Here is a 20,756-nt window from a genome sequence, read left to right as displayed (position 1 = left end):
GGCTTCAGCTCCCGCTCTGTGTCAGCGTGTGGGAGGGGCTTCTGGAACCTGTGTATGCTATGTTGAGTCATGCTGTGGGATTTCAAATCGGGAGGGTCGTGTGCTTAGTCAGAAATCTATGTGTGTTTTTAAGGCACTGGAGTAATCCAAGGTAAACAAGCATTGGCCACGCGTGAGATGGAGAGGGGGAGAAGCTGTGGTGTGCTCGCTCGGCCAGTGCTTACAAAAACAAACAATGCGCAAGCAAGGGGGGTGCCGCTGAGAGCAGGCAGCGTTTCTCTTGCGGGAGCATGCGACCAAATGGCGCTGCGCGCTCCCGGAAGGAAATCGCCAAAACGTGCATACGCTGCATTGAAAGCAATGCAACACGTGCACGTTTTTGCCTGGAAAGCTGCATCGATCTCAAGAGGTCTCTTTCCTATGCAGCGCATACGCGCTGCGTAGGCGAGACCTAAAAAAGGAGCTTAAGACTCCTAAAGTGTCAAACTAAAACTGTACATCACTGTGTAGATGCTCAGCATCTGTTCTGCCTGTTGTGACCAGTACTGGGCAACAAGTGTCCGACAGTCTTCCGTGACAGTTGAGGGAACATCCCCGAAGAGGATCAAGAACACTTGCTGGGACCTTCTAGAATAAGCTTCTGCCCGACCCAAGGCCAGTGGTCCCTGTGAGATGAAGGAGATCACTTGGAGGGAGCGAGGTCCAGTGGGGTTCCCGTTGCATAGTAGATATATAAACCTCGGCACTCTGGATGAATTCAGATGCCATTTTTTTGTTGTTGTTAGCTTAAATAACCCACTACCGCAGTCCAACCTAACAACCTGTCTCGAGCATGTCAAGAGCTGGATGACAAAATCATGTCTGAAGCTCAACGATGATAAAACTGAGCTAATGCTTATAGGCCCTCCAACTCTCTCCACCTTGGAGCTGTCATGGCCTCTGAGCATGGGCACAGACCCCACCCCTAGAGATAACATCAAAAGCCTGGGGGTGTGGATAGATAAATTGTTGACCTTCGACATGCAGGCAACCAAAGTCTCTGCGACCCTTTTTGGCCTCCTAAGGATGGTAAATAAAATCCTTCCACTTCTCCCCTTTGAGGCCAGACAGATAGTCATTCAGGGCTTAATTCAATCTCGCCTGGATTTTAACATTTCTCTGTACCTTGGGGCGCCGGAGTACACTCTACAGAAACTACAACATACTCAGAACTGTGCTGCTCGAACTTTACTTGCCACCCCACAAAGAATCTCAATACAACCTGGCATAAGAGCATTGCATTGGCTCCCCATTAGGGAGAGAGTCAAGTTTAAATCTCTGTGCATTGCACATCAGGCTTACTGGAAATCAGGCCCAGAGATTAACCACCCCTTGGGATCACAATACGAACCCACCAAAGCTCTCCTATCTTCACATGCCTTCCTAGCCCAAATCCCAAGGATTTACAGAGCGAGGGCCGGAGGTCGTTCCTTTGCACATAAAGCCCCGAAACTATGGAACACCTTACCACTTCATCTTAGAGCAGACTCTAACCTTTTGAGCTTTCGCAAGAAGCTTAAGACCTTTCTTTTTAATCAATAGTGTTGCCTCACCCCTCTTCTTTTTTCTGAGCACTGATGGTAGTTTTCAGCGCCGGGACGCCTCAGGGCAGCTGCTAGCGCTTAATAAAAACGATTTTCATTTCATTTCATTTCATTTATTCTATGATTAGTGTTATGGTCCCTTTACTGAGAGGGGGAGTTCAATAGTATTGAGCATCTGGAGGAATTTTGTGTTGTCAGCAATGCTATCATAACGGCATGCCTGGTTGTTCCCCCGTATTGAAACTGACGGAGACTTTTGATAACAACAACGAGCTAGAAATATCGTCAAATGCATTGTGGAAACCCACTGAAACATTGCATCCTTTTAGAGACTGGCGGCCTCTAATGTAAGCAACTAGATGCCTGCAAGTCATCGGCACTGAAAATAGTTCGATAATCGAACAAAGACATACATGAATGTTATCCCAGGATAGAGTGATCCTATGCAGATCCACAGGTGGCCCATCCAATAGCAATATAGGGCTCAGATATAGATTACACGTTGGCACCTTAACACAGCTAACAGATGTGCTGCAGTGGCATCAAGGAACGCTGTCACCTTTAAGGGTTTATAGCGCTGAGATGTAAACTATAGCTTGTCCACAAAATACTGGTGGGCATCCAATTCGCGCCTATGTTACTACTTCTGGCTTCCTATGTTCTTATCAAGCTTTTATTTAAACGAATTTCATCATATTGAGATGGCAAAAAACGAGGGTAACAAGCTATGGTTAGTCAGGTCCACTAAGTTTACATCGGCGCCTGGCTCTTGACCTGATCCTTTCTCATTAGCATAACAAGCCTGTCCAACTATTGATTCTCAATCAGAAACCAGACATTATAATTGAATTCAGATGCCAATTCATAAATCTGTATAACAAAAACAAATTTGCAATATCGTCGAGAAGTCAATTCAATTCTTGCTACGTCAATTTTTATATAAAAAATCACCAAATCTTGAATCACAGATTTCAAATTTACAGCATAATAGCAATATAATTAGGAATAGACAGCTTTATGCAAAAGTCCCCATTTTTGAGTGTTGAACCGGCAGCCGACAAGTGTTTCGTTTCTTTGAAACTTTTTGAAAGCTGCAGTTGTTAAATCCCATAGAAGGCGCCCACAACATACGTGGGAGTGTCCAAATCTCTTTTCTTGTTAAAATTCTAAATGTGTAAAAGTTCTCTGTTGAAGCGGAAGAACATGTCATCTGATTTATATGGATAGTCCAATAATTGCTATTCAATTGTAAAACGTCGCAAGTTCATGGGCTATAGTATGCCCTTCATTCTTTCTGTCCGCTCACAACGTGGTTCTCCCAGATTGTCCTACGCAGGACAATTTTTTTGTTATACAGATTTATGAATAGACATCTGAATTGATCCAGAGTGCTGAGGTTTATGTATCTATTTTACATTTTCACTGGAACTACTTGGGTTTTAGTGTCTGGGCACTTTAGGTAGTGGGGTGCAGTTTCTGTAACCTTGAGGGGCACCAATACTTGGCTGTACACATTGAATGCACTATAAAGAGCAAATGTGCTACCAATCAGACCACCACTGCCATTGTAAATATTGTTGGGTTCCCTTTGCATGTGAGTATCAGTAAGACTGAAAAATGAGCCAGGCTCTGGGAAACTTGTTCTGAATTAACACACTCCTGTGTGGGGACTGGCGTATCTTGCAAAGAAGCCTCTAAAGAATTTCTGAGACTTAAACACATTAGCTGGGTCTAGCTTGGATGCTGCCACATGTGAATAACCTTAAGCCATAAACAGGGACATGGGGCTAGAAAGCTGAATGGGTAGTGGGCTTGCCTCTAGAAGGCTGAGTATACTGTTTGCAGAATGTTGTATTGTACTTTGTTTAGTAGATAAAAAGGCCCTTTTACATAAGTATTTGAAAGGACAATCATGTATTGGTGTTGCTCAATGTATTTTGAGTTGAGTCTGTGCTTGCCCTACACCTATCTCCTCTGAAAAAAGCTTTGAACTGCTCTACCTGCAATACAACTGAGATTCAAGTGGTGAAAGTACACTTGGCCCTGTTGCTCACAGCCCAAAGAAGGCTGAGTCCCAGGACATCAGGAGTAAAAGGCCACAATCACCAAGTAATTCCTGCTTGCCGCAGGGCCCTCTGACAGGGTTTGTGGCCAGGTTTCACTGTATATTTACTTGGGAAATGGCAGGCTCATTTACAAGCTGATGAAGTCCTTGGGTCCACTTTAAACCATCTTTCTGCAAGGGGAAGTAAAACATCTCCCTACACCAAGACCACTGTTACTGCTCTGGGAGCGGTTTTTGCACCTCAATAAGGCAACGCACTTTTCTAGGATCCAGTCATATCCCTGAGTTTCCGACCTGTCATATGGCTTATTTATCCAGGCATCACAGCATGTATTTAGGATGAGCCTCCTCTGTGGGTTGCAGAATAGGTGCTGCAGTCCACAGGTGGTATTTCACTTCCATGATTCAGTTGTATTTCCTACACCATACTAGAGACCTATAGGCAAGTTAAATATTTCAACAAAGAGTAAGCCAATTTAGCCATGTTTAAAGGGGGGCAGTCAGGCACTTTACTCCTGTTTAGCAGAGGTAAAGCACACAGAGTTCAAAAATCAACAAAATAGGGCCTTGCAACAGAAGCAAAATCTGGGGTGACTATGCAGAAAAGGCAAATTTGCCACAATAGGAAACCTAAAACTTTGCATTCTGCTATATGGGAAACCTTTCCCACTCTGCTTTTGAAATAGAAACATTACTGTAGTAGTTCTGAAGCTCAAAAAGCCAGCCGGGGACACTTAATGATTTTCCATCAGTTAACTCTGCTCATTTGCTGTCTTTCAATGCAGCAATATATTTTTGTATGAGTTCCTGTCTTTCAATGCAGCAATATATTTTTGTATGAGTTCCTGTCTTTAAATGCAGCATTACACTGTGCTATGTATCATGTGCCTGTATTAAATTGCAGATCTGTACTGTTCTTGTACTTCTCTGCTTATTGGGCATCCCGTTCTGTGCTCATTGGTAATGTATGCATGGGTATTATGGTGCGGAGGCAAGATGGCGTCAGAGTGAGGAGGCACATCGACCTGCTTCTGAGGGCCTGAGTGATGGCTCAGTCGGCTCGGGTGGTTGCGTGTTTTTGACAAGCTATACTGAAACCCCAAGAAACCTTTTTAGCGCTTGGCAAGGGAAAAGCGAGATTTTCATCAGGGGATTGGCAGTATAGAGGCTCGATGGTCAGCCGGAGATCGAGCGGCAGAGGCTGTTGCTTAGAGAACCGGCACTGAATATGCTGCAGAATCACTGTGGAGAGGAGAGGGCAAAGAAGTGAGCACACCGCTTGTGCGTGTGTACAGTGCTGTGAACGGCAGAGCAGCAGAGTGCAAGCAGAGCAGAGTGTGCATCGTGCTGCTGGCTTTCAAGATGCCGATCCACTCACCTCTTGTTATCTCGATGCCTGGCTCTGCAGGGAGACGCTGATACTGGATGGTAGAACTGGCTAAAAAAAAAAAAAAAAAAAAAGAGGAAAAGAAAATTTGAATGGACTCGTTTGGGCGAGGCGTTTGATGTCCATTATCACCGCTGGGGGTTGCTGATTGCCGGTTGTTCTGCTCAGCTCTCTCTGCTCTGATCAGGGTGTTCTACTGTTCTACTGAAGGAACTAGACGTCATCGGAGCACTAACAGCTGGTCGTGTTAAAGGTAAAGGATACGCCTTCAACTCTCAGCACACTAGGGACTGTCAACAAACATTCAGACTTTACTGTGAGAGGAAAGCACACTAGGGAGCGTCAACAACAATCAGACTTTATTGTGAGAGGAAAGTGAGGAAAAGTGGATCCCTACTGCAGAGAATGCACTTCTGTCTTCCTTTAGAAGAAAGCTCGACTGGGTATAACAGCACACTCCTAGTCATCCGAATAGACACTCTAAAAAGCTCTGTGAGGGGGTATAGGTTCAAGGAGAAACTTTTCGTTCCAGTCTTAAAGCATTACAAACAAAACAAACAAAACAAGCATAGGCTACTGCAAAAGGGGTTACAAAGGGCGCCACAATCTAACTTCAAATCTGTGAGTTTTGTGAGAGCTTCTGCGACGGTAATTGGACCAATTGTTGGAAAATCTATACTAACAGCACAGACAATGTCCGAAACAACTTCAAGTATCTCTATGAACAAGGTGCTCAGCGAGGACGAGGTTAATGATGAGGTAATCGTGCCTAGTGAGCTAAAGGTGTCAATGAAATCATCCGCCAAAACAGCAAAAAACATGTTGGCAGCTGAGCATGAGAACACCAGAAAACAGCTGATCAGCCATCAATTGAAAAATAATGGTTCCACCAGAAGACCAGAAACAAGAGGACTGAGAGCACAGACACAAGAAGTGATAGAAGCCAAAGGTGGTGAAGAAGGTACAGAAGATATCGAGGGCATGTCCTCTGACAAGGTTAAATACAAAAACATGGAGAAAGGCAAAAGTCAAACCCATACTCAAATTCCGAGCAAAAATGCCCTGAGAAGTGATGTGAAGGAGAAGGGGAAGGGGAAGGAGAGAGATGGTGAAAGGGGGAGCCAGAAGGAAAAACCTCAATCAATTGAACGCAATGAACGCAATGAAGGAGAGAAATCCGACGATCAGGCTGATCAGAAATTAGATCTCTTGCTTAAAAAGGCCAAAAGAGTGCAAACTATCAAAAATCTGAAGGCTGCAGCAAAATTAACAGGGCAGCTCGACGAATCCCAACCAAGGATATCCAACATATTTACGCCACTCCCAAAAGAGAGTGAAACCTGTAAGGAAGGAGGCAAGGGGGATGACAGCTGCAGCACTCTCAATTATAACGGGAAGCTAGTGGATGTATTGAACAATAAGACCTCCTGTGATGGAATAAATGAAATAAATCCAACTAGCACTAGCGAAGAAAAGGCGGAAATAACTACAGATCAAGTTCAAGATCAAGAACGGGACTACGTGGATGCTAATGTGGACGCTAATGATCGAATATTAGCTGGGGACAAAGAAACGGATGCTAGGGGAGTAGATGTGCCAGAAGAGACTGATTCCGAAATTTATGAGACTGGAGTCTCGATCACTAGCGAAATCGAAAGTGATATTGAAGCCACAAGTGCGGCTAGTGAAGAGGAAAACTCCCCAGACGCCAATCTGGAAATAACAGAGCTAAAGATCAATTACAATGAACCAGGTCAAGACTCAGCCTTAAAAAAAAAATTGGAGAAGAAGAAAACCAAATTTAGGAAACCATACAAAACACTAGATGATGAAACAACAGACCAAGGAAGCAATCAGGATCAAGCAAAGAGAAAACATAAACCCCTTCGAAAAAGTCCGACGTCTACACGGACAGGAGATACAGAATTTAAGAGTCCCGAAACTGGGGCAGCTGAATTGAGCAACAGCAAGGGAAAGCAACAATATCAGGATACCGACAAACTAGAACCATCATTGAGTGAGGTCCTGAAGACCATAAAGGATTTTCATCTGGACGTCAAAACAGATAGTCAAAGGAATCACGATGCGATTCAACACCTCCGAGGTGCTATCCAGAAGGTAGATAACACCTGTATGGAAATAGTCGATAGGATGGCCTCGGTGGAGAGCCGTACCGAAAATCTGGAAGCAGATGTTAGCAAACTCCAGGCTAAAGAAAAATCTCAATCAGCTACTATTGAAGACTTAATGACAAAGGTGGAGGACCTTGAAAATAGGGGAAGAAGAAACAACCTCCGCTTCCTGGGAATTGCAGAAGGGGCAGAGGGAAAGGATGTCAAGAGCTATATTGTAAATCTGTCGAGGTCTTCCATGCCAGAACTATCAAAGTGGGAATTAGAACAAGAAGTACAACGGGCCCATCGCTTCCCTTTGACACTCCCTAAAAACCCTATTAAAGAAAAACAGTACCCAAGAGCCATTCTAGTTTGCTTCGGAAACTTTCTTTTAAGAGAAACAATCTACGACCTGGCTAGACCAACGAGCAGGAGGGAATTTCAAGGAAATAACTTTTTTGTACGTCCTGACTTTGCTCATGCAACGGTTGAACGCCGATGGAGGATGAGACAACTTTTTGCCCCATTTGAGAAAATTGGAGCAACTGTTTTTTTGCTGAATCCAGCGCGCCTAAGAGTTATCTACAAAGGAAAGACAAGGAACTTTACAAGCGAGATTCTTGCTGAAGCTTATTTACATGAACTTTCCGAACTAAGAAAATAGAAGGGGGGGGGAAGAGAGGGGTAAAAAATTGAAACATAACCATCTGAAGCGCTATAAGGTTATGAAATAAGGATCTCAGGCGATCAAGCAGGCGGTGATACTCGGATCACTCGATTGTCCATACCTGGGACCCCTTGGTCTCAGGATGCCTCAGGGACTGGTTGGGGGGAGGAGGTTTGAGAAGGGAGGGGGGAGGGAAGAAGGAAGAGAGGGGAAAGGGAGGGTAAGTAGAAAGCAAAAAACAAAAACTAAAAAAAGGGGAAAAAGGAAGGAATGGTGTAGAATAGGTAAAGGTCAACAGAGGCATGCAAGGAAAATGATCTTGCAAAAGAGTTTTGATACAGGTTGTAACACTCTCAGTGATGACACGCATTAATATATGTACAATGAATGTGGGGGGATTGAACGACTGGAGGAAAAGGCAGAAACTAGCATATCTAGTTAAGCATAATAGAATAGATCTTCTCTGTTTACAAGAGACCCACCTCCCTTGGTCTAAGAGAAATTTGCTTTGTATAAATGGGTTTGAATTGTTAGCCTGTACAACTCAAACATCAACAATCAGAGGGGTTGCCATTCTAGGAAGGAAAAGCTTAGGGAAAGGGAAAAAGGTGAAAGTAGATAGTAATGGCAGATGGGTGATTGTTGAGATGGAGCTGGGGCTAACTATTTGTACAGTGTATGGTTCTAATGAGGACGATCCTGAAATCTATGATTTTCTAGAAATAGAACTTGCAAACTGGCCCTCTCCTACAGTGTTTACAGGAGACTTAAATATTTCAGCTGAATGGGGGATAGGTAAATCGTATCAGGGAAGGAAACCTAGAGTCTTTAAAGCGGTTCAATCTGTATTAGCTTCTCATGGGCTTCAGGATATATGGAGAACAAAAGAACCATTAAATCTAGGCTATACTTACTTTTCTAATCCAGCCCAGAGATACTCTAGATTGGACTACTTTTTTGTTTCTGCCCCTGAAATTGAAAAAGTTAAGATAAGCAGACTCCCAAAGGTTATTTCAGATTATAACCCTCTGCTGGTGAATTACGACACGGGAGGGCTAGAACGGCCTAAAACAAACTGGACCTTTGAAAGAAGACTGTTAGCAGACAGTAGATTTGTGGATCATTTGAATAAATGGGCTGGCGAATTTTTTGCGGCAAACCGATATAGCACATCCCGAAATGGGGTTTGGGAGGCTTTCAAAGCTGCTTTAAGAGGAGAATCAATCAGCTGTGCTGCCAGGCTTAGAAAGGAAGATAGAAGTGGAGTAGAGAGACTAATGGTCAAACTAGCCGAGGTGGAAGAACAACATATAAAGGATATCGCTACTGGCAGCAACACCGAGGCTAGCCAGGGTTTTTTGTTGGCAGTTAAAGCAGCATTGCAGAAGGAGGTTACACGGCAAGCAATAGGGGAGTACCAAGCTTCAAAAGCAAAAAGGTATGAAACGGGTGAGCAAGCCGGAAGAGCACTTGCACTACGGATAAGACAGGAAAAAACAAAGAATGCGATTCCATGTATAGAAGAGGAAGGGATAATATATACAGAGTTAAAGGATATCCTATTGATATTTAAAAAATACTATCAGAAATTATATGAGAAGGACCCTTTCAATAGTGATCAAGAGGACAGGTGTATTGACAGAGGACCGTGTTTGGATGATACAACAAGTAAAGCTCTTGATAAAGATATTACGTTAGAAGAAGTCTTATCTGCCTTGCGAGAATTAGTGCCAGGGAAAGCATCGGGCCCTGATGGGCTTCCCTCGGAGGTTTATAAAGCTATTGAAAAAGAGATCGCTCCTCTTCTAGTAGATCTTTTTAATGGAATATTGTACTCTGGGGTGGTCCCCGATTCATGGAAGGAAACTAAGATTATAGTCTTTCATAAGAAAGGCAAACCAATAGAGAAACCGGGGTCATATCGACCTATATCCTTAATAAACGCTGATACTAAGCTATATTCAAGGATTTGGGCGAAGAGGCTGGGCAGGATCATAGGCGATCTTGTCTCTCCATGGCAACATGGTTTTGTCCCTGGGCGTGGCACGACAGATCACATATCTAGAGCAATAACCCTGTTTGATGCCCAGGAAGTCATGGGGGATGGGATGGCCATGATTCTGCTCGACGCAGAAAAAGCTTTTGACCGGGTGGAGTGGAGCTTCCTCTGGAAGATTATGGCTGGGAGGGGGTTTGGTCCAAATATTGCTAGGGCTATTAAAGCTATGTATACTGACCCAGAAGCGACAATTACGGTAATGGGAGAGAAAACAGACAAATTTAGGATAAGTAGAGGGACACGGCAGGGCTGTCCCTGCTCCCCCATATTATTTGCTCTATATATCGATCCGCTTATTCAGAAGATTCTAGAGAACCCCAGAATATCCCCTGTGATTTACAATGGTTATGAAAACAAGATTTTAGCCTATGCCGATGACCTGGCGGTTATCACAACAGACCCGCAGCAAGCATTCCCAGAACTGGTACAGATGGCTAAACCTTTTGGTAAAGGCTCTGGATATCTCCTGAATGAATCTAAAACCCAGATAATTTGCTCTAGAAACATATCAAGACCCGACCCTAGGTATGTTGATTCTGCTTTATATTTAGGGGTTAAGATAAATGCTACAGTGGGTAAGATAGTGGAAGACAACTATCCTCCCCTTATTAAATCCATAGAGGTAGAACTAAAAAGGATGGATGCCCTTCATCTTTCGCTGGTCGGGAGAGTAAATGCTGTAAAAATGGCGATGTTCCCAAGGGTGCTTTATCTTTTTAGAGCAATTCCCCTATATATTGAGGAGAAAATTCTGAAGCAACTAGAGTCTGTCTTTATCAAGTTCATATGGCAGTATGGCAAGGTTCGACGCTCAACGACCCTTATGTCTCTTCCGTGGGAAAGGGGTGGGATGGCACTTCCGAACTTGAGACTATATCATTGGACCTGTCTCCTAACCCAGATGCCAATTCTGTTTCAATCTGACACTGATGTAATTATTGTAGACAACCAGGGTCCCCCTTCCATCTTTCGATTACTAATGGGGGAGAAAGCTTTGGGATTACTGTTAACCAAACTGGAATATAGGTTTTATAGAAAGGCACGATTTAAGGTCCTGCTTGGTGCATGGTATGTTTGGAAATCAATTTTAAAATTTTTTCATATTCCTAAAGTCAATCCGTCTCTTCTCTTGTTTAACTCTAGCCTTTTTTCTCATTTAAACAATGACGGGATACTGCAAGTCTGGAAGGATTTAGGGGTTAAGACTATTGGAGATCTAATGGTAGGAGATAGGATAAGCGGGTTTGAGGACATGCAAAGGAGATATGGCCTCCCCTCAAATCATTGGCTTATATATGGCCAAATCTCCGGCATTTTACATGCTTGTAGACCAAAGCTCAAACCCCTTGTAGATTTTCCTGTGGTTGAAGGTATGAGAAGAAGATGTAGGAAGATTAAAGATACGTACAACCTGTTTGTGTCCAGATTACAGGACGATGTAGGAAAAGTGGAAAGTGATTGGGCAATTAAATTGGGAAACCCGGATGTAGATTTGGACCTAGCATTAATCTTGAACAAAAAGATTTTTCGGGCGTCCAATCTACGAGCACAACACTTTAAAACAGTCTTTAATCTATACCATACACCGGCTAAATTATTTGCCTGGGGTGTCAAGAATGATGATTGTTGCCCAAGATGCGATAAGGGACAAGCAGACCTAATACATATGTTCTTTACATGTGAACGATTGACCCCTGTCCTGGATGGAATAACAAAATACTGGGAGGGGCTGCTAGGTCATAAGATCGATCTATCCCCAACACTAATGCTATTTGGCTCAGATTCTAAACTGGTTTTAACAGATGACGAGGCCGCTTTGGTTTTTATGTCAGTTGCCGTACTTAGAATTATTATTTCGGCCGGTTGGAAGGATGTAACAGCCCCGTCTTTTCAGATGTGGATCTCTAGATTCTTGGCTATTCACAATATTGAGTCTAGCCTTTATGAATTTAAAGGCGCTAAAAAAAGAGAAATGGGAAGACGATTATGGGCCCCGGTTAAGAAGTGGATGGATGATAGAATAAGAATTTGAAATGTACTGTATTGCTATATTTATTGATTGATTTTTATTCAATTTTTTACCTCCACATTACATTACAATACTGTGTTCTTTAATTGTTCATATATGTATCAGATGTTCTTAAACCTTGCATATGGTAATGCATTTATGTATTTCCTTATTGCACCATGAACTCCAATAAAAAAAAAAAAAAAAAGGTAATGTATGCATTATAAAATAGAGGATGCACTGTGATCATGTGCCTGTCTTTACATGCAGCACTATGTGATGATCTTGTGTCTGTCTTCATATATATGATCTAAACAGTGTTATGTTATGTTATGGTAAGTTAGCCTCCATTTATAACGCCCACAGCTACTCGGAAGTGTCCCGGCGCGGATGCCAAATGGTAAGAAAGAAGATAAAGGTTGGACTAACAAATGATTACTTAAATTGCAGAGTTTTTAACTGCTTTTTAAACAGCCTAAGGCTCTCAATATTACGAAGTCCTTAGGGCAAGGCATTCCAGGCCATGGCTGCTTTAACCGACAGGGAGCTGCCGCCTAATCTAATCAGGCGGTTCCTAGGAACAACAGCAAGGCATGGCCTGTAGATCGCAGCTGTGGAGGCGGTACATAGAATGAAAAATGTCTCCTAAGATAGTGAGGCCCTGTCTTATAGAGGGCACCATGAACAAGTGTGAGAGCCTTAAACAAAACCCGCTGCTCAACTGGGAGCCAATGTAGATCACTAAGGTTCTGACTAGCACTAGATCAGTCAGGAAAACCCAACAAAGCTCTCACCACTACGTTCTGCACAATCTGCAGCTTTTTTAGCTCGTACGCCGGCAGACCAATGTACAAGGCATTGGTATAATCTCGCCTTGACAATATAAGAGCACGGGTCACCATCTCCTTGGACTTTTGAGGCAGAAGAGGCAGGAACTTTTTTAAACGTTTCAGTGTGCCAAAGCACACACCTGCCAATTTATTAATCGGGGGGAAAATTTCAAATCCTCACCAAACCAAACCCCAGATTTTTCACCGGACACCCTGAGGAGCTGGGCATAGGATAGCCCACAGGCCAGATGTCCTCCCTGAAATGCTGGGGGAAGTAGCCATAAATAAGCACCTCCGACTTCTCATTGCATTTCAATTTGGCCTTTGCTAGCCACTTAAGAACTTCAGCAAGGCAGTTATTAGCAATTGACGGAGAGGAGTCAGTTTTGTTCCATGTGAAGAGGAGCTGGGTATCATCAGCATACGCTATGCTTTTAGCACCCAGCTCCTCTGCCAGGTAAACTAGGGGTTTCATATAAATGTTAAACAAAAGGGGGCTCATTGTAAAACCCTGAGGGTCTCCCGTATTTAGACATCTAGGCCCAGAAGAGAAAGGATTACCAAACAACCAAGGGCTTTGACTCTATTCAGTGAGGCAGAAGTGAAGAGAATCTAGTTGTGATTGAGGGAGTGACTGTGAAAGAGGGTGTATGTAATTCTGTTGTGGAGCACCTTGATTTGTTCACTAACGTCGCTAGTCTTTGTCTACTGCACATATTTATAATACGTTTTGTATACTCTTTTGCTTAAAAATTGAAAAATAAAAACAAATGTTGATGGATTAATTCAACCACATGACTAAAAAAGTTTCTAGTCTGTTGTTTAAAGTATTCAGGCCACTAGGTTTCAGTGCTGGCTCTTGTTTTGGTTGTTTTTTAGACGAGAAAGGAGGCAGCTATAATTGCTGAGATCTAGCAGCTAAAAAGGATTCAATCCACTTCCATACCTGCCCCGAGATGCCGATATGAGACAGTCGTTCCATAAGTTGTTGATGAGGCACGGTGTCAAATGCGGCAGAGAGATCTAAAAGCACTGACACTGATCTGCTGCCGGCATCCAGACACTCTCTAATAGCCTCCACCATCTCAACCAATGCCGTCTCAGTGCTGTGGGAGGCACTAAAGCCCAACTGGGCGGGATGGAGGGCACCAGATGTTTCAACAAACTCTGAGAGCTGCTTAAAGGCAACCTTCTCACACACATTCACCACAGCCGGAAGGAGTGAGATTGGACAGTAGCTAGTCCGGGTGGTAGGTTTAGCCTGTTTCCACTCCAGTGGTATCGAAGCAGTTAAGAGGGACATATTAACAATTTTATTAACTTCCAAGTTGACTACATACGCAACTGCCGCCAGTGGCCTTGCGCAGCATGGGTCAGTAGGAGAGCCTGTTTTTAACGTTTTAAGAATAGTCAGGGTATCAAACAGCTGGGCGGAGAGGAATGTCGCCAAAAAGGGGTGCACTAAATCCGGTGTAACAGCTGTATGATGGAAATAAGTCTCCTGTGGCTAATTGATAGACCCAAAACTATTCTGAATGTCTTTGATTTTATCAATAAAAAAATCCGAAAGCTGTTCGCACCACACCTTAGAGCCAGGCAGAGTCCTCTGTTCAGCACGACGATCCAGGAAACTGTGGACAATGGAAAATATTTATTTTGAATTATTTTTCGATAGGGCAATACGCTCTGCAAAAAAGTGACCCTTGGCCATCTTCACCATGGAATAATAGATATTCTGAGCTTTCCTAAGAGCTATTTTGACAAGAGGACAATAGTCTTGTCTCCATTGCCGCTCAAGCTTCTTACATGATGATTTTTGTTCCTTTAGCTCTTTCGAAAACCAAGGGTGGGACAGGGATATTCATGCTCTTTTATGGCCTTGTGGAACAGAGAAACTCTCCACTGCGTCGGCCAACCAATTTGTGAAACTACCCACTGCTTCCAGTAAATTCCCTGCAATATCAGGATGTGTATCAGCCAAGACCTAACCAAACGCTACCGGCTCAATGCGGGGGTAGGGTCTGGCCACCATATTATTCATAGAAGAGGGAGAAGATTTAATGGACCAAGAGAATTGGATTAAAGAGTGGTCTGATCAGGTGACCGGGAGGGGATCCAAAACAGTTAGTGGAAAATTAGAGCAGCTTCCATCAATAGTATGGCCTCCCCTCTGGGTGGGCAGGTTAATCCACTGTGTCAATTGGGCAACTTCAATGACTCGTTATGGGTGCTTGTGTCAGAAATGTACCCACAGTCAAAGTGAATGTTAAAATCGCCGAGCAGTAAATAATTGATATAATCTAAGGCTCTCAGCACAATTATTTCATCCAACACTTTAAAGAAGGAGTTAGGAGGTCCGGGGGGGTCGATATAAAAGCGTGGCTCCCAGTAGAAAATGAGGAAAAATAGTAAGGAAGAAATCCATTGCGTCGCCCTCCATAAAGTCATTGGAAAGCCCCTATGTAAGAGTCCAATTTTCCCTGAAAACAACTGCAACCCCCCCCCCTCTCCCAGTTTTATGGTCAACCCTGGCAATTTAAAAACCTATTGGAATAGCCAAGGCAATAACTGGGTCAGAGCAATCATTCAGCCAGGTCTCTGTTATAAATAAAAGGTCAAGCTGGTTATCGACCAGAAGCTCAAAAATATCTGACACATGTTTTGCCATAGATCGCGCATTAATCAGGGCGGCTTTGATTCTTTGCCCAGCCAAAGAGATAATGGACAAACAGTTAGGGGTAGACCCCCCCATATGAAGAAATTTAAAATTGCAGATCGGACAGATGCTCTCCTATATTTTCAAGCACATTCCAAACGTGAGTGCACCTACTTAGGGACTCACTGATTAATCCCAGTTCCTCCCTGCTCCAGGACCTATGTACAGAGTGGACATCAGAAGGAAAGCGCTGCTCGCTTCCGGGACACGGACGGGCACAGACGGGCTTGCCTTAGGCACGCCTTCGGCGCTCCAGCGGCCCGCCCACTGTGCGCGTCTGCGTAATGCGCATGTTTTATAGAGCCTTCCTCCAGCTGCTAGAGCGCACCCATCCCAAAATGACGGCCAAGCAGGAAGTGTCCCTCCCCACTTCCGGTGTATGCATGAGTCGGAGTGCAGGTAAGCTGTCATTTTTTTTTAAATGAATAAAATAGCATCAATTTCCCCAGAGACTTAAACAAGTTTAAAAACAAGCAGCAACAGTTTAATTTTAAAATAAGACAATCAGCATGTAAGAATTAAGGCAAGCATGAGTGGCAAAGGTTAAATCATGCAACATACATAGCAGCGATCAAGCCTGGGTAGAAAGCAACAGCCTTTCCTCCTCACAGTGCTAATGTGGGACTTAAATTTAGGCAAGATAGAGCAATTCATGAAAAAAGCCAAACAGGGATTCATCTTGGCTCTAAAAGCCTAAACACAAGCGAGGTCTTCTTCAAAAATGTCATACTGTGATAGGACTGAAAGAGCTGTTATGGGTGTAAAGGGGGAAGTTAGACTCACCTATAGTTGGTTCAGACTGGTGCCATCGATAGGCCCGCAGACGATTAACATCAGACTGCTGACTCTGCCAAAACCTTAACTGTGTTTCATACCAGCTGGTCATAGCCCCTCCCATCTTTACAAGCATGTTTTTCATTCTTCACTCTTTCTATCCTCTCCTATTCTTCATTGCTCCCAATGCCAAATTCCCCTCCTTTCTCACTCACATGTCATTCACCTGGCTGCCACAAATATCTCTCTCGGCCTTTGTTTCTTACTAATCCTTACTCCTAACCACAGTTCCTATTCCTCTGCTCAATCTGTCTTCCTCTCCCCTGGCTCTTTCTCAGAAGGGGAGCACCTAGAACAGGAACAACATTGGGTGAGCATAGTTGCTGAAACAATTGAATGAGGTCTCCTCGGCAGGTATTTGGCGTGACAATCACAGAAGACCAAGGGTGAGCCACAGGCAAGCCTTGTGAGGCTCACCCACCTCGATTGGTAATATGGTAAACACTATACTATAGTCACAAAATAGAGTGATCTTCTAAAGTAATCATCAGGAAATACATCCTTAAACAACAATTCAAGCTTCAAGTATTGGATACAGGTAAAATTTTCAGAAGTTGCTGTTTCTGACAAGAACAAGTGACCTTTCTCTTTTCCATTTAGGTCATGATCTGAGGCTAATGAATGGAGGAGATCCTTGTGCTGGAAGGGTGGAGCTGCACTACCCCAAGGGAGGATGGGGCACCATCTGTAACCTCGGCTGGGATCTGACTGCAGCCTCATTGGTTTGTAAGAAGTTAGAATGTGGCACAGCTGTATCCATATCCACCAACTCCCACTTTGGAGAGAGCGCGGGACCCATATGGGTCAATCAACTCCGCTGCTTGGACACTCATAAAACCCTCCAGGATTGTGAAGGCTCCTGGGTCAAGAGAGGGAGCACCTTTTCCTGTGATCACACCAATGAGAGCGGAGTCATATGTTCAGGTACATTTGCATCCGTTGTTGCTGATTGATAAAATACTCAGATCAAATAATATGCTTAATAGTTCCATTTGAATAAAAATACAAAACTGTAGATACATTCTTATGGTTACCTGCTGTAAAATAGAACACAAACCTTCAAAGAAGCCTCAAAGTCTAAAATGCATTTAATGCACAAATACCCTGGGCCATATCTACTGAGATTTCACGGAATGCAGAATAGTAAGGGAAGTTGCTGTGCTATGTTGTTTGAAAGGGAGTGAGCCAAACGGTGCTATATTAACAAAGATATCAATCAATCAATCAATCAGGCATTTATACAGCACACTACTCACCCGCAGGGTCTCAAGGCGCTAGGGGAGGGGGGGGGGTCCGCTACTGCTCGAACAGCCAGGTCTTGAGCTGTTTTCTGAAGGCAAGGTGGTCCTGGGTCAGGCGGAGGTGGGTCGGGAGGGAGTTCCAAGTCCTGGCGGCCAGGTAGGAGAAGGACCTTCCTCCTGTGGTGGCTCTTCGGATCCGGGGGACGGCGGCGAGGGCGTGGCTGGTCGATCGAAGCTGGCGTGTGGGAGCGTAGAAGTTGAGTCGGCTGTTGAGGTATGCTGGTCCTTGGTTGTGCAGGGCTTTGTGTGCGTGGGTGAGGAGATGGAAGGTGATTCTCTTGTTGACCGGGAGCCAGTGCAGATCTCTCAGGTGTCCGGAGATGTGGCTGCGACGGGGGATGTCCAGGATGAGTCGTGCTGAGGCGTTCTGGATCCGCTGGAGTCTCTTCTGGAGTTTGGTGGTGGTTCCGGCGTAGAGGGAGTTGCCGTAGTCCAGTCGGCTGGTGACGAGGGCCTGGGTGACCGTCTTCCTGGTCTCGGTGGGGATCCACCGGAAGATCTTACGTAGCATGCGCAGGGTGTTGAAGCACGATGAGGAGACGGCGTTGACTTGTCTGGTCATCGAGAGGGAGGAGTCCAGGATGAAGCCCAGGTTGCGTGCGTGGTCTGTTGGTTTGGGTGCGCTGCCCAGGGCGGGGGGCCACCAGGAGTCATCCCAGGCGGAGGGTGAGGATCCCAGGATGAGGACTTCCGTCTTGTCCGAGTTCAGTTTCAGGCGGCTGTTCATCATCCACTTGGCTACTTCTGTCATCCCTTTGTGTAGGTTGGCTCTGGCAGTTGCGGGGTCGTTGGTGAGGGAGAGGATCAGCTGGGTGTCGTCGGCGTAGGAGATGATGTTGAGGTTGTGTTGGCGTGCGATGGCTGCGAGGGGGCTCATGTAGACGTTGAAGAGGGTTGGGCTGAGCGAGGAGCCTTGAGGAATGCCGCAGATGACTTCGGTGGCTTCTGATCTGAACGGGGGAGGCGGACTCTCTGTGTCCTTCCGGCGAGGAATGAGATGATCCATTCCAGTGCCTTCTCCTGGATTCCCAAGTTGCTGAGGCGCTGCACTAGGGTGCGGTGGCAGACAGATAGGGTGCAGTTCAGCTGTCTCCTAGCACTGGTGCACTTGTGGCTGCCTAGTGCCAACACAAGCACCACTGTACCAATGCACCAGGGTGCCTACATTACCAACAGGATGGTTTTGTGCAGACGAAGGCATACCTTCCTGTAAAAAACAATCTTTAGAGGCATATTCCTCTTTCTATGTGTGTTGCAAAATGCAGCACACATGGAAAACGGACATATTAAGGAGAAATAAAGATATTTCTCTTTGTTACACCTCTGTGTGGTAGGCACACCATTTTAGCGCAATCTCAAGTTTACACCTTAGTAATTTTTTGATTGCGTCAAACTCAATGGATGTATGCACAGGAACACTCATTATGCAACCATGGAATGCCTATTACAATGAAATGTACCACAACGCAGTGAAAGATAGTGCATTGCATTTAAATTTGCATTACAGCTTCACAAAGTCACACAGGGCAGCGCAATTTACCCATTTTGTGGCTTTTTAAATTCTGTTTAAGGACTTACGTTGCTTGGTGACAACTTGCATCATGCAGGCACAACACAGGTCCTCAGTAAGTCTGACCCTTAGTAAGCAAATAGAACACTTCTTGGTAATTGTCCTTTCAAAGGACTAGAGCTTTCGCCCAAAATTCAGTTGAAGCATATTGTGCTAAATTCCTAACATTTTGAACACAATTTTATTTAGTTTCTCCTTGTGATCAAAACTGTTACTTTAATTAAACTAACAAATAGGCAGATGGCAGGATCTTTTCACAAAAAATAATGTGAAAATTCAATGAAGACTAGATAAAGAAATACAAACAAGTGCTGATGCCACCACTTTGTATAATTCTTACTTTATAGTGCCATACTCAAAATGATGCTAGGCAGTGTTGGAAATATACAATTGTACAACACTGAATAAAATGCCTTCTTTGTCTAAAAGACACATAGGGGCAGATTTAAAAGCCCCTTGCACAGCTTTTACGCCGCCACTGCGTCACTTTTGTAAAGCAGTGGCGTAGCAAAAGATGCACCATGGTGCGGGGTATTTACAACTTGACGCATCTCCCAGATGCGTCACGTTGTAAAGCCCTGCGCCAGAAGAGTCGTACTATCGCAGGGGGAGGCGTTCCTGCGCAGGAACGCCTCCCAAAAGTGGCTGAGTGAAATCTACAAGATTTCACTCAGTACCTTTTGGGCCCATGCCGCGTCAAAACTCTGCGCCTGCTTGAAGCAGGCGTAAGGATTGACGCAGCATTGTACACATAGGGCCCCCCTGATCATTGCTGGAGCTGCGTCGCGTGACGCATCTGTGCCATTTTTCCCCCATGGTGCGCCGCATTGTAAATGCGGCGCATCATGGGTAAAACCTTTTGCCAGGCCCAAACCATCCTTTTCAATACATATACTTAACCCCTAGGGTGGGCCTTGGACAGCCCCTAGGGCAGGGTGCAGTGTATTTAAAAAGTAGGACATGTGATTTTAAGTTTTACATGTCCTAGTAGTGAAAAATCTCAAATTCATTTTTCATTACTGCAAAGACTTCCTCTACTCTAGGATAACATTGGAGTTACCTTATTACAGTTACTAAGCTGTAATTTCCAAATGGGAACAGGTATCCAGTTCATATATGGTTTCTTTAGATTTTGAAAAAAAATCCTCTCTCAAGGTAAAGTCCAATTTTTAATTACAATTTTGAAAATGCCACTGTTAGAAAGTTGACTTTTTCCTGCCTTAGCCATTTGGTGCCTGTAGCCAGTCCCTAGGACACAAGGCTGAGTGTAGCTAACAGTTGGACTTTGTGTATTCTTCCTAGACAGCCACACACATAGAGAGCTTAGGTGTGCCTAGATGTGCCGTCACTGGCAGAATGGAAGGGGACAGCTGGGCACAGCCCTCCGTAGACTTAAAAAGGCTGTGTCCTGCCTCCACACAAAGGGCTGGATACCCACTGTAGTTAGTCTAGAGCCAGGACAGGGAAGGCAGGATTCCTGTGGACTTCCAAAGGGAAACCTCTAGAAGCTGCTCCCACTTCAAAGACAAAACTGGATATAAATATTGGACATCAGACACCAACTCTTCAGTACACTTCTGGAGCTGTGTGTACTCTGCTAGTAAGAAGGACTGCTGTGCTGC

The 20,756-nt window shown here is 44.4% G+C and overlaps 1 protein-coding gene across 2 annotated transcripts in view; it reads left to right on the top strand.

Moving 5' to 3' along the window:
- Nucleotides 1–20,756, top strand: part of LOC147734821 (scavenger receptor cysteine-rich type 1 protein M130-like) — a 119,301-nt gene that overhangs the window by 62,048 nt on the left and 36,497 nt on the right. For both annotated transcript variants that reach the window (XM_086953079.1, XM_086953080.1), the window contains exon 4: nucleotides 16,864–17,187. In XM_086953079.1, coding sequence (XP_086809205.1) covers nucleotides 16,864–17,187 — 324 coding nt within the window. The remainder of the gene's footprint in view (nucleotides 1–16,863; nucleotides 17,188–20,756) is intronic.

Source organism: Lissotriton vulgaris, chromosome 1_2, assembly GCF_964263255.1.
Source record: "Lissotriton vulgaris chromosome 1_2, aLisVul1.2, whole genome shotgun sequence".
In the NCBI taxonomy this organism is placed as follows: domain Eukaryota; kingdom Metazoa; phylum Chordata; class Amphibia; order Caudata; family Salamandridae; genus Lissotriton; species Lissotriton vulgaris.
Note: the sequence above shows the minus strand (reverse complement) of the source record. Positions and strands in the feature narration are given on the sequence as shown.